The 15,407-nt window shown below is 40.8% G+C and overlaps 1 protein-coding gene across 1 annotated transcript in view; it reads right to left on the reverse strand.

Annotated features, from left to right (window-relative positions):
* The window catches only part of Reps1 (RALBP1 associated Eps domain containing 1), a 91,572-nt gene extending 76,171 nt beyond the window's left edge, over positions 1 to 15,401 (reverse strand). Inside the window, exon 1 of the mRNA XM_004628583.2 lies at positions 15,169 to 15,401. Coding sequence (XP_004628640.1) covers positions 15,169 to 15,321 — 153 coding nt within the window. The 5' untranslated portion in view covers positions 15,322 to 15,401. The remainder of the gene's footprint in view (positions 1 to 15,168) is intronic.
* Positions 15,402 to 15,407: the final 6 nt, after the last annotated feature.

Here is a 15,407-nt window from a genome sequence, read left to right on the forward strand (position 1 = left end):
TACTATTCCCATAAGACTTATACGAAAGATGACTAATAGTACAATCTTAAATTTCACGTGGCACAGTTCTCATGATCTGTACTAGGAAATGTGCTATCTATCCCTGTGCAAGAGTGCACCCTTGTTCCTAAAATGATTTATGGTCCTCCACTTGCAGCCAGGTACTGGGAAATGCTACAAAAATGTGTTCATTTTATAAATGAGAGTATATGCTACAGTGCTAAGATACCAGATTCTAATTTTTTAAACTGCCAATAAATTCCTTTTTCTTAAGACTTCTCATAATCACTCAGTTACTTAAAAAAAGAAGGGGGCAAGTTTTCAAAGAGAAGAAACTGACAATGTCTGCCAGCAAAGTCAGAGTTTGGACAATTTAGTGGTATTTGTTCTGGTTTTGGTGCCTCTTTCTCTCCTCATGCCCAGAATGTTGATTGGGGGAGGGATTAAGTGCTGGGCAGTGACACCCAAGCCTGCAGACTCCACCATCCTCACTTTCTACTCCCTTGGTGAGGAGCCCAGAATGGTCTTTCCTCACCACCCCAATGTCTATGAATGTATAGCAATAGCAAGGCTACGCAACTGGCTTGCTCTAAAAAGTTGTCTATATTTTCTAAACATCTACTGTGTGGTTTTTGTTGCAACATCATGAGGCCACGAAAGAAAAGAAATCTGCTCCCAATATCATTGGGATGTAAATACACCATAGAAGCAACAAAGCAAAGACATAAATAACAGTATGAATCCACACAAAAAGTCAAAATAAATACAAAAGGATGAGTAGAAGACAGATGCAAGTCTCCCTGAGAGTGGGGTTGTTCAAAGCAAGATTTCCAGAGACCACAAAGGTTAAATCAGGTTTTAAAAGGGAATAAGATAGGCATGGAGTGGAGAGAGTGTAGTGCAGACAAGAAGAGTAACACAATGGAAGGGAGCTGATAAAGAACGAGCTAGCTGTGTGGGAAACAAAACAGATTTGCAGGACTGGAACATCAAGTCCACGCTAGCAGAACAATCAGAAACAAGCCTGAGATGTGGGGGTGAGCTGGCACAAGCCTTTACAGCTGGGTGGGCATGACTGCTCAGATTTCACACACTCTCCTCTCACCGTGTATTTTATGAGAATGTTAAGCTTTTCATCTGAAAGAGTTAATAGAATTAAATGAGAAACTTCACTGACCTGACTTGCTCACTGCCGAGTTTAACAAGTGGGAACTATGCCTCTGAAGGACAGAAAAACTCATGTGAATTTAGTAAGAACATGAGCCATAATATATTTTAAAAAATGAAGAGAACAGCCTTGAGGTAACAATACCTTCAAGTCTTTAGTACATCAGTTCACTATATCTGACCACAACCACCTCTACAGCTGTGAACGCATCAGCATGCACACTCACAACCTAAGTGAGAGAACTGTGTAATCTGGTATCAGAGGTTCCATCTCGTTAAAATGCTCCTTCACTTCCTCTGGGTTTCTAAAGTAAACAAAGAAGAGGCTAGTCTGGGACTCATGGAGACCAGGACTCACAGAAGCACTGCTGAGGAGTGAAGTCCTGCAGTACCAAGTAACAGGCCCATGTGCTCTTGGTGCCTAAAGTGAAGCAAAAGACCAGAAGCTACATACAACTAGCCCTTAAGTTGTTTGTGCGCTCACTTGCTCACTCTCTCTCTCTCTTCCCCCCCATACACACACATACACACACACACACGCACAAATCCACACACATACACAGGAAGAGAACACTAAGAAGGCATCCTGCATGCAAGTGCAAACACACAGGACATTGTTGGAAGATGAAAGGAGAGTTCCCAGTTGGGATGATCAGGGAAAACTTCACCAAGAAAGCTGCTGCAGGCATGGCCATGTGCACTTGCAGTGGCAGCGCTAGGGCTGAGGCAGGACAATCAGGAGTTGAGGGCCTTGCTGAAATGCACAGTGAGGCCCTGTATCACAAACAAACAGCCTAAAACACAATACATGGTATTTTTACACAAAAGTTTCAAGATCATTTATCTCAAAGGCCTTTCCAATTCCATAATGACAGTGCTCTGCAGATGTTCTTGCTCACTCTGATTATGTACATAAGTACATGTGGTAAAAAAATTATGAAGGAGGGGCCGGGAAGATGGCTCAGTAGAATACGCACTTGCCTGACAAGCACAAGAGCCTGAGTTCAATCCCCTGTTCCGCAAAAAAAAAAAGAAGAAGAAAGAGGAGGAGGAAGAGAAGGAGGAGGAAGCCAAAGAACATGATGAAAAAATAAACTGGTCTGTAAATATCTAAACTTAAAAAAGAACTTATGAGAGATCCCTGGCACCATATGTCGCGCCCGCCCCACCCCTGGGCATGCTGAGCCAGTGATGGAGTCTGGGCATGGTGACGCACACCTGTAATCCCAGCACTTGGCAGGCAGTAAACAGGAGGATCATTACGAGTCCGAGCTGCATAGTGAGAACCTGCACACACAAAAAAAGAACTCATAAGAAAGATAAGCTTTGAACCCTAAGAAAGAATACAGTAAGTTTGATAAAACTTCTTTGAAGTTTGTGTCCTAAATACATAGGACACAAAAGAAAAATTCAGTGTGAAATGGTTAAAAGGTCTAAATTAGAAAGCTTTTTAGAGGGGTAATACACACACAAGATCCAATTCTTCACTTGCATGCCTCCATGAAACTCAGTATTAAAGAAGTGTAGCAGGGGACAGACTACTTTTTCCAGGACACTTTCCCCTGGCTTCTCTGCTCATTTCCTGCCGATGCCTCAGGCAGCTATCTCAGGCCTCCGGTATCGTTCTCTCCTTTGCTTTACCCAACTAACAAAGCCTGGCTGATTTATTTATCCCCTTGCATAAACTGCTATCTGTATGCTAAGGCTAGCCAAATCATGTTATGGAAATTTCACCTAAGTTTTATTCTTCTGTAAGGGGTAAGTAGCCCCCTAATCCCCAAACAGCAAACAGGCTGGGAAAGTAACTCTGGAAGCGCAGGCGGTTAGCATGCACAAGGCTCTGGATTCAATTCCCAATACCAAAGGAAAAAAAAGTCAATTGAAAAAATAACTACTTAGATTACTACAACAGATCTTGATTAACTCTGATTTACCATGTATGTATGAAGTTTAACAATCTATTAGAATGTTATGTATGTTTTAAATATTAATTTTAGTAAAACCAATAATTTACTTAGTAAATTACTGAAAATAAAAAGCATGACAACATTTATGTACAAATGTCACAGACATACTTAAGCAAAACAAAGAAGAGAGGACTTGTTATAACTATTAGACTCTAACAGGAGCCCCCAGGAGAACAGGAGGAGGGTAACTAAATGTTAACAATTCTATGCAGAAATGGGGTCCTCAACAAGCTCTATAAATGTCAAATAATTAAGCTGTGCACGGTACTGCACACCTGTAACTCCAGCATGCCCAGTGGTTGAGGCAGAAGGATTAAGGAGAATTCCGGGCCAGCCTGGGCTACATGGTGAGTTCAAAGCCAGTTTACCCTACCTTAAAAAAAAAAAAAAAAAAGTCAAATACTTCTGAAAAAGACAGGTGGGGGACTAAGGAGTATTTTATATGGCAGAGGATAAAAACACACAAAGTACAGTAATAAATATTAATCATACAATAGCCTTTACTCATTTGTAAGTGACCCTAAAACCTTTGGACACAAAGTCAGTGACATTTAGTTGGGGAGTTAGCCTGGGAACAGCAAGAGTCAAGCCTATCTATCCCCTGGCATGTGGCTTAGTGGTCTTCATCTGATACCCTTATCACAAGCGTGACAGATGTTATCTTCCCTTTGTTTATAAGAAAATGTGTGCTCTTTAGAGCAGTCAAAAACTGGTAATTAGTTCATTTATTCTTTCCTCTCCTTTTTTTGTGATAGTGGGAATTAAACCTATTAAGTACTCTATCACTGAGCTACATCCCCTTTCCCCCATTAAATTTTAGGACGGGATCTCCCTAAATTGCCCAGGTCTGGCTCTACCATGCAGTTCGCTTTTCGTCTGCTTCCCAAGTAGCTGGAATTACAGGTATGCTTAGAACTAGTAGTATTAAAGGTTTCTGGACAAATTCTTTGAGGGTTAGTTACCCTCCTATCAACTACAGTATCATTCCTTCAGTCACATGGCTCTAGTGAATTCCCAATCCCTGTATGTTCAGACTTTTAGAAATTATATTATTATAATCATGTAACTATAATATCTTATAAGGACATCATCCATAAATTCAACAAAAACTACTAAGCGCCTACTATGCCCCAGGGGTGTCTTGGACATTCACTGAATTAACTGCTAAATGTCAAAACATTTCAAACATCATCTTGTAAGTTTGTATTCCTCAATTTTAATAAATGGCCTCATTTAGGAACCACCACGAAGTCTGCAAAAGGTTCTAAAGTCACCCAGCTAGTATTCTCCTGCTTTCAAATACTGACTGACATTGCTGCCCAGATGAAAAGAACATAGCACCTCAGCATATTCAAAATTCTGTACTGTCTTCCCATAAAATCAGGCACTTCCCTTCTTTGTTTCTGCTAATAACATCACTAGGCTGCAAAAGCCCTAAGATCAAAACTTCAGAATCATCTTTTATTGTGTTTTAGTGGTAAACTTCACCTCAAGAGAATAAATCCTCACTTTATACAGTAGGACAGCAAAACAAAAAGCAGTAAAGGATTGGGTTAGCATTAAGTTCATACAACAAAAACAAAACATATAAGGCTAGCCTTGAAGAACACTGGACATTTTTTTTTCTAAAAGTAATGCTAAGATACTTTAAATAAAGAGGTTTCTTACCTGAACATGTTCTAAGAATTGATACTTTGAAAGATGTCTACACATTGTTTCAGTTTGCATTATGAAACCTGCAGAATTGGTATTATCATTCATTTAACAGAAAATTTCAAGAGAAGCCACTTGCTCAGTATGAAAAGTTAATAAGCACCAAATGGTGATTCCAATCTTGAACTGTCACATTCCAACTTCTATGCTATTTTGACTAAACTCAATGCTAGCTGACACTGAAAATTACAACTTAAGCACTTTTCTGTGGAATATAAAGAAGTGCTCTAAAAAAGCTTGTGAAATCTTCTAAATCAACTGTTAATACTATACCAACAAATAATCAAAATAGTCAAACCTACGACATCCTAATCACAAATGAGACATCAAAAAAATTTTTCTTTTTTCAAGAAAATAGATATTTCTAGTTCCAAACACAACCTTTTACATGCCCATAGACAAGAAAGATGCAAGTCACTATTAGATCAGCACTCTTAACAATTTTTATCCAAAGCAGCATATTAATGTAATTCTGATGATGGGATCCAACATACAGCTATTTACACAAAATCAGCAATGAGCAATAAAGACATCAAGATTCTTTTATATATTATAAGGTGGTGATGGTAAAGACTTTTATCATGTTTGGAATATGCAGATATTTTCCCCCAATCTGTTTCTTGTCTTTTTACTTTCTTAAATATTCCCTTATGGTTTGTGTTTGTGTCTGGATGTCCCCCACCCCAGCCCCGTGCAGTCAAGGAGGGGCTACATTTTTGAAGGCAGCTGAATCTAGGGTTTACAACTGGTTCACTGTCTAGTGTTGGGGGTGGTAGCCTGCACACAATCAGAAAAGACGACCACTGCTCTCTTTTGCACTTGTTTTTGCTGTCTTCCAGCACTACAAACTGTTGTCCCTCTGTCACACCACCCTGCCTTGCAGCCAGTTGGTTATGGACTAAAACCTCTACAAACTGTGAGCAAAATAACCTTTCCCCCTTTAACTTTGGGTGTTGGGCATTTTATCTCAGCAATGAGAAAATTAACTAAGACATCCGCTGAAGTGCTAACATTTTAAATTTTTAAAATAAAATCCAATTTATTGGATTTTTCTTTGATGGCTCATGTTTTTCATATATTTAAAAACTCAGCCTAACCCATGGTACCAAAGATTTTCCCATTATTATCCACAAGTTTTAAAGTTTCACAATGAAGTGTATGATCTATTGTGAGCTAATTTTTTGTATATGGTGCGAAGTATATACAACATGTCTATTACATTTTTTAAACTTAGATATCCAATTGTTCCAGAACCATTTGTTCAGAAGACTATCCTCTCACCATTCATTTCAGCAATTTTTATCAATGAGCTGACCAGATGTAAGGGGTATTTCTGAAGTCTCAAATCTGCTTCACAGATCTACATGTGATCTATCACACTGTCTTGATTACTAAGGTACTACAGGCAGTTCTTAAATTGGGTAGGGCAAATTTCCTATTTTCATTTTCAAAACTGTTTTGACTATCCTAGGTCCTTTGTGTTTCCTTACTAATTTTAGGATTGCCCTGACATTTTCTATAAACAGCCTACAGTACTGGGATTTCATTGAATCAATGGAGGAAAAACTGCCATCTCAATATTTCATCTTCCAATCTATGGACTAAGATCATCTCTCCATTTATTTAAATCTTTACTTTCTCTGAGTAACTTTTCACAGTTTTCAGTACAAACATGGTTTCTTTTACCAAATTCATTCCTAAGTATTTTAGCTCATTTTGACATTACCATGAATGTACTTTTTCTTACTATCTTATGTAGATTTCACATCATTATTACACTATTAAACCTGGTTCTCTGTAGAAAAAAATGGAAACCATTAAGTTGGGACATGTAAACCTCCCATACACACACTAACTCTATATTCCTATTTGTCTCCTAACCCATGTTTTTCCTTCTTTTCCTTTTAAAATTGAGGAAGTGATCCCATTCCTATCAACGGACTCTGCAGTCAGGATCTGGGCCATGCTTGCTTTCTCAAGGATTTCTTCCTTCCCTTATCAATTCTAAAATTATGCTGCAGTATTTTTATACTCAAAAAAATAAAAACTTTTTTTGCATTCTCATCCACATCCTGCTTCAACTTCTATCTATGCCTTTTCATTAGCATATTTCTTTCTTTCCTTCTTTTTTTTTTTTTTTGTTTGGTGGAACTAGGGATTGAACTCAGGCCCTTGAGCTTGCCAGGGAAGCGCTTATTCTACTGAGCCATCTCCCTGGCCCCAGCAAATGTCTTTAGGAAGCTATACATCACCTCTAGTTTCTTAATTATTATGTATTGCTCAAGTCATTGAAATCAAGCATCCATCCCCACCAGTCCATCAAACTGGGTTATCAAAATTATCAATGACCTCTAAATTACCTAATCTAATGGCTACATTTCTGCACATATCCTCTCAACCTCTCAGCCAAATTCAATCCAAGTGATAATCTCCTGCTTGAAACACCTGTGTTACCACGTTACATAATTCTGAGTTCCTTCTCACCATTCTGGTTGTCCTTAATCTCCTTCCAGAGACCTTCCAAACAGTACCAACTAATTCCAGCGATAAAGTAGATGAGGACACACAGCAGTGAGTCCTTTCCACTGCATGGCATTTAGCAAAAGCATTCACTGTATTTTCCACTATACCTCATGAAGACATGAAAGAGGACTTTGACAACTGCTTCAGAAAGTGGCAATAAGAGGGGATAAATGTATTGAAAGCAAGGGAGATTATTCTGAGGGAGATTAATGGCCACATGTCTTCTACTGTAATTTTTTCTTTAAGTTTTAGATTGCATTTTTGGACCACCCTTTGTTATATCCACTCCACCTCATCCTGTCCTACTGCCACCTCACTCATTTTAACCACTGCTGATGCCCACTGGCCAATTCACTTCTATATGCTCCAATATTTGCTTACAGAGCATCAGAGTGATCTTTCAAAATATAACTCAGATCTTACTCTCCTGAATAAAAACTTTTATACATTCCCCACTAAAATCTAAATTCCTTTCAGTAAGTGGTCCCGCCAGTGTCCCCTCTCATCCATATGGCTCCAGCTTTTCATTTCCTTACACACTTTAAACTCTTCATGGCTTCAGGCCCTTCACTTGTGGTTCTCTGCATATGAAACCTGTCACAGTCTCTGCCTCCTACCCAGTCCATGCTTTCTGAGAGGCCATTCCTTGTACCCAAGTGGGTCCTCACTGCCTCCTTCTCAGTGACTCTCTAGTACTGTGCACAGTTCTTTTCCCTTTTAACTTTTTAGCACAAGTCTGATTTCCCCTTATGCACATATAACCTAATATAAATAGCAGCCATAAGAAGCAGGCAATAAGACTACTTTAAGAAACATACCAGGGGCTGAGGAGATGGCTCAATAGAGTAAGCACTTGCCTGGCACGTACAAGGGCCTGAGTTCAATCCCTGGTTCCATTCCCCTCCTCCCCCCGCAAAAAAAGAAAAAAGAAACATACCAGCTGGGCATGGTGGCACACACCTGCAGTCCCAGAATTCACGAGCCTGAGGCAGGAGGTCTGCCCTAAGTTCAAGACCAGCCTGGGCTACATTATGAGACCCTGTCTCAAACAAAGAAGGCATCATCAGCATTTCACAAGTCCACCTGCTGCATCTTAGAACTTTCTTACAGTAGAGATCTGTAGGATGAAATTGACTAGTTGGGAAAAGGTCAGCAACCTCAAATTATTAGCAACATTTTATGTAACCATATTCTCTAAGCAGAATCTCAAGGAAGCAATGCAAAAGATACACACACTAGAGTCTTGAAACAAAACAGAGAAGAGATGTTTCATATATGCATTTATTTTTGAGACAGGGTCTCACTATGTAGTTCAGGTTGGGCTTGGACTCACTGTGTAGCCCTGGCTTGCCTTGAATTCCCAGCAGTCCTCCTGCCTCAGCCTCCCAAGTGCTAGGATTACAGGTGTATGCCACTATGCCTATTACTTTTAAAAAAACAAAATGTTATTTTTGAAAAACCTAAATTCTGCAATTTACCAAACCTCAATAAAATGTGCCGTATGGTTTAACTCTAGCAATTTTCTTATATTGATAAAGGGGGAAGAGATGAGTAAAGATGCACCTATTCCAGGAAGAGGGTACAGAAAGTAAAATATATAAGTTTTATCCCCCATTTCAAATTCTCATTCAAGACATCATGAGGAAGTAATTGCCACCTGGGACTCTGACTCTTTGAATTCTCCTCTAAATCCATAAAGCAAATGAAGTGTTAGAATAATTGAGCAACTAATCACTAATCTATGAGCTATTTTCTCAGGGCTGAGGCTGGACCGAGTAATCACCCCTACACAGCAGCATTCATTTGAGTCAGAAATCACAAAATCCAACGCAGTCACTTCATGTGCCAAGAACTAAAACCCGAACATTAAGTGATCTGTTCAAGGTCACCAAGCTGACTGAAGCCTGGATGGGAACTTTCTGTCCTCGTGCAGCTCTTGAGCTCTGTTCGCTGCCAAAGTCCTTAGCACAAACTGCTCAAAACACTAAAGGTAGGAAGAAAGGAAGAAAAAGGAGAAGGAGGAAGAGGAGAAAAGTAGCACAGTAAGAAAGGTAAAAGAAATTGTGAAAGTAAACATGACTCCACATAAACTCACTTCTTTCAAGAAACAGTAGCTTTCCAGCTCTGTGCAGGAAAATACCTGAATAAGAGAATTTTATCAAAAAAAAAAAAAAAAAGAGAGAGAGAGAGAATTTTATCTCTGTAGTTAAAATTATTTTGGTGATTCAGAAACTACAAATAACAAAACTACTTCGGAGTAGTAAACCTGACACTTCAACTAAGCTTAGGACTTCTAAGGCACAAGTGAAGCTCTGCTCCCCTATTTCTAAAGCTGTCATTAATGACCAGGTCCCGTAATTGACTTAAGAGAAATAAAAGTCTGTTGCTTCTCCTCATCAAATTTATGCACCTTATTCAAATATGCTACCGAACTAATGCTCTAGCTAAATGACCTAAAAAATTCTCAGTGCACATTGCTTACAAAGTTCACTAAAATAACAGTGAGCACTAAAGCCTTTTGTCAAGCTATTATGCATACAATTTGTATGAAGTTTTAAGACATTCTCCTAAGTAGAAGTTTTCCAAAAAATGAAAGCTAGGAAAACACAGTGATTGATGTGATAAATATTATACCTTTCCTAACCTTTAAAAAGAATAACTTTTGGAAAAGTTGCCTTTTTTGGCCTGAATAGGAAGTTGAAACCTTCACTAAGCTAGATCCCCACATCCACCAATCTATCAATCAATAGACAGCTACCTTTACTTTGAGTCAGGGTTTTGCTAAATTGCCCTGGTTGGACTTGAAAATGCATCTTGCCTCAGCCTCCCAGTGCTGGGATCACAGGTGTGCACCACCTCAAAGGGCTGAAAAATTCACCTTTAAATCAAAACACACTATAGTATTTTCTTGCTCAACAGACAGCAAAATCCCTCAAATCCTAAGAGACAGATTTTTCTCCCCTCTTCCTGCTTTATGTGGCATGGAGAATAATTTTACAAAGTGTTAACTTCTTCACTTTGTCAACTGACACTATCTTCAAAAACCCTTCAATCCAACACAGGCTTTGGTCTGCTATTCCAAAGTAAGCGTGATGCACATACCTTGAGATATCTGAAAGCTGTAATGTAAAATTGTCTGTGTGTGTGCCCAGGATAACAACTACAAGAATAGCCTATTTCTCTGGAGTGGCTGTGTTCCCAGATATCATATATTAAACTCTAACATGCAAAAGAAGAAGTTGGTATAGCATTCCAAAATGGAGCAATCTGAAATCTCTACTCTTCTGTCCAGAGAACTATGAGCAAATCAAAATCTGACTCAATTTTATTCCCACTTTGCCCCCCCCCCAGTCACATGAACAATGAAGGGAAGAAAAGCTGGGCAGCGTCAAGAAATAATGGTAAGGGAGAGATACTCCCCATAAACAAGTTATTTAACTTCTCTGCCTAGCTGGTTCCTTGCTAATAAACATGAATAATACCCACTTCACAGGGTTATTGCCTGGACCAAATAAGTTCCTGTATAAAAATGATTTGCCTAATAAAAGCAGCATAGTAGGCGCCCAATAATGCAAGTTCCTTTCTCTTGCAGCTCTGGGCCCCTCTGTTCTTTGTTCTCTACACTCATTCCTCCAGATGAGTCAGCCCTCTCAGAACTTCAGCAAATGCTGAAAACTACGGGATGGATCGAGGCCCTGATGTGCATGTACATGCCCACTGCATGAGAACACTATTTGGCCCTGCCCCTAAGACATTTAGGAGAGGAGGACATAGCAAAAAGCCCTGAACATGTGACCTTCATTATAGACAAATCTCTACCCGTTTCCATCTCCAGGAGATTTGCACTAGCCCTCAAAGCACCTGAAATCATACTAATCATTATCTCCTAAAAAAAAAAAAAATCGGGGCCCTTTCCTAATCCTTTCCTTTTCTGAGGGGTGTCTGCAGTGAATAACCCCTCATCTATTTTTCCCCTACTGAAATAATGCCAAGTAAAAAGACCTGTCCAGTTTACCTTCATAATCCCTACTACACCAACTAACCTCATTTTCTACCCTCTGCCACCACTGGAGTCCAGGTCAGTGTCAGCCATCATGACATTTCTGGGCCAGATAATTCTCATTATGGGGGTGGTCCTGTGTACTGTAGGATATTTAGCAGCATCGCTGGCCTCCTTCCACATACTACATACCAGCAGAACCACTCTCCCAAGGGCTGGCCAGATAACTCAGCAGATTAAAGTGCCTACTTAGAGCACAGCAGCTGGGATTCAATCCCTGGCTTGCCCTGTTGGCCCCACCCCAGGGGCGTGCTGAGATGGCAATTGAGACTGGGCATGGTGGTGCATGCCTGCAATCCCAAAGCTTGGGAGGCTGAAAACAGGAGAATCACTGAGTCAGATCTTCGTAGTGAGACCTTGTACACCCTTGTACTAAATATAAGGGGGGGGGGGGGAAGAAGCACGCTCCCTATAAGTTATGACAAACAAAAACATCTCTAGACACAGACCCATGCCCCTCAACCCAGAGTGAAAACCAACCTCACCCCAGCCTTTTCTCATCCTACATCTGAGTGTCACTAGCCCCACTTCTTCACTACTGCGTACGTGTGACACGAAATAATTTCCTAAGTTAATTAGCTACCAACTGCTTTCCTCTACCTATTGTGGCTGTGACCAAACCCTCTTTAAGCACAGCTTTTATGAGTCATCTCTCTGAAACCTACTACAGTACTCCCTGCTACCTTCACAATTGTTCAAAGCTCCCCTCCCCCACTGTGATAATCTGGCTTCAATGAAATACTATTTCACAAGCCTCTTACACAGCAGCTGCTCAGCAGTCCTTCAATAGCACATCCAGCCCCTTTGCTGTACCACTGCTGTTGCTCTGGTTTGGATGCCCACTCCAAACTTAGGCAAGGGCCTCCTTCCATAGTCCCTAACTTCTCTGCCATTCAAAGTCAGAAATTTTCAATGGGTTTCAGTGTCTACTGAAAGATGTATGAAATCTCCTGCAGGTTTTTCAATCTCTGGTTATAGGCCCTCTTTCTTACTCTATATTCCATTATCCCCAAAATACACCCTATCTTCTGCTGAACTAGTCCCTGGCAAGGCTCCTAAGCAGTCCACCTTTGGTCATGTCACTTCTCTACCTGGAATCCCTGTTTATCCCACACTCTACCCCACCTTCAAGTCCAGCTGAACCTAGTAAAAAGGCCTTTCCTATCTATACCTTTATGTTTATGTAATACACTGCATCTCTATGACATTCACATTCTACTTTATGTTGCACATGCGATTTCCATAATTTACAAGCCCCTCCAGAGTTCCTCACTTGTCTCTGAAGCCCTGCTATGCTTAGAGAACTCAGAATTCTGAGTTGTCCCAAATGTGTCTTATTTGGAAAGCAATGACATGCTGTTTTCAGAAAAACCCAAACTCCCTTTAAAAAAAAAAAAAAATGAAACCGAGGGGAATATGATGGTGTTTACCTGTAATCCTAACTACTCCTAAAGCTGAGGCAGGAGGATTGCAAACTCAAGGGCAGCTCAGGCAACTTCACTAGACTCAGTCTCAAATAAATAAATAGGGCTAGGGATATAGCCTAATCAATGGCAGATGACTAGCATGTCAAGACTCTAGGTTCAATCACCAATACCACCAAAATGAAAAAAGAAATTAAGCCCATATTTCCTTTCGTCTCATATTTCTATGTCGTAAGTTAATTTTTACTAAGTAAAATACCTTCCAGATATCCAGACTGCTATTTAGTATAGATTTAGTATCTTTTATCTGAAATTATTGGAACCAGAAATGTTTTGTATTCTCAAGTTTTTTTCTTTCAGATTTTGGAATTCTGCTATATATAATGGGGTATTTGGGGGACAGGATCCAAGTCTGAACACTAACATTTTTTAATATGCACCATATTCACATAGCCTGAGGATGATTTTATACAATGTTTCATAATTCTGTGAAATTTTCCACTTGTTGGTATCATGTTGGACCCCAAAAGTTCTGGGTTTGGTAGCATTTCAGATTTTGGATTTTCAGTTCAGGGATGGTGAACCTGCATTATTGTAAGAGTCCTGCTTCAGACTTGTAACTGAATCATGAATACTCTACTCGAGCTTTCTTTTTATACAAAAAGCCAAATACATTCTTTCTGAATGTTAATAAAATACAAACATAACTCAGATTGGGTTCGATATTTTTAAATAAAGTTTAATTCACACTGATTAATCCAAAATAACATATTCTACATTAAAAACTGCGAAGTTTATTTCATCTCTCTCTGCCCCAAACATAAGGCAAAACAGAACACGGGAGGCCTCTTCTTAATTTTAGATCCTCACTGAGTTGAAGGTGTTTTAGTAATTCCACACAAAAAAGGAGGCGGTCATGAACGGGTAGGTTCTGACCAGACCTCTTTCTGTGAAAGTTCTACTGTAAACCTGTACAGAGGCTACAGCAGCCCACAACACCACCACTCGATCAGATTTGGCAAACTACGAGCTCTGTTTTGTATGTTCCGGACTTAAAAATGATTTTCACATTTTTAAAACGTCATAAAGACACAAATGATACAGACTGTGTGGCCGAGAGTGAGTAAAATATTGATTATTCGTCCATTTTCAACAGCATGAATCTGGGGCTTCTACTTGTCCTTCATTGGTACCTTCAACCCTTGTCTCCCCAACGTTTGAAAAAACAATATAAAACATGGATAGCAAAACAAATCAACTTAGGCAGGGTCCGCGACTCCACGCCACACAAGAGCATGCGGTGCTACGCTGGCGAGGCACAGCACCCGACGCCGACACGCACAGGCAGAAGAAAAAGCCGGCCAGAGGCTCCCAAAACACTGGCCCAAGGCCTGCACTCCACTACTCTGCACCTGAGAGCCAGGCTTTATGTTCTGACGCTCTGGATAACTGGCTCGGATCAATAGAAGGATGAAGGCTTAAAACCTGTTCCTGACATACAGCAGTTATGAATCATTAAACACTAACATTAGCGCTCACCACACACCTTAGATAAGAACTTTAGGAAGTCTGCTGTTCTAACAACAGATACGATTTTTTAAAAGGTTTATGTTTAGCTCTACTTGTTCCTCCAAGGCCACAGATTGAAGCAAACATGCACATCTCACTTCCAGCTGCCTCAATAATTACGTCGTAACGCAAATCCACAAGTTCTTCTAAATATTATCAAATGTCCCATCCAGTTCACATCAGCCACACGTTCTAAGAATAATTACAAGTTCTTTTCTTATCTGCTTACAAACTATTAGCTAAAAGCTCGAATTTCTTAATCTCCTTAAGAATTTAGCTTCCTTTAACAAAAAAAAAAAAAAAATCCTGCTTCTTCGGGGCTAGGAGTTGAGTGCTTGCCTAGCAAGTGCAAGGATCCAGTACCAAAAAAAGACAAAACACCCTGCTTTTTGGATTCCTAAATCTATACAACTGACTTTACCGCTTAACTCAAAATTCATCAGTTAATTCAAAATTAACCGTAGTGACAACTTCACTACTCTGCAGGATGCAAAGGACTATGCATTTACTATGATCTAGGACTGAAACACACTAATCAGCCAGGGAAGGTGCTCTTGTAGTGCTGAAAAACCACGATCTCGGGGTGGGGGTGGGGGTGGGGGTGCGCGACCGCGTCCCGACCCCACCGCAGCGCCCCGCGCCCTCGGCCGGGGCCCGGCCACCCAGGCACCTGCGGCCCGCGCCGCGCCGGCCCTCGGGAGGCGGCGCCCCCTGTCCCGCACGGAGCCCGCGGCCGCCGCGTTACCTGGAGGACCACGTCGTTGGGCAGCTGCGCGGCCCGGAACAGCTCCAGCACCCGGCCGTTGACCACCACTTTCTTGGTGCTCTCGATGTCGCAGTAGGAGAAGAGATCCGAGTAGTATTTCTGCTCCGCGTCGCTCAGCGTTAAGCCTTCCATCTTCGCCTCCGGCTCGTGGCCGCCCCGCCCCGCATGCAGCACGCGCGCCGCGGCCCCACGACCCGGGACTGGCGGGGCTGCGCGCG

Source organism: Octodon degus, unplaced genomic scaffold, assembly GCF_000260255.1.
Source record: "Octodon degus isolate 3935 unplaced genomic scaffold, OctDeg1.0 scaffold00024, whole genome shotgun sequence".
Classification (NCBI taxonomy): Eukaryota; Metazoa; Chordata; class Mammalia; order Rodentia; family Octodontidae; genus Octodon; species Octodon degus.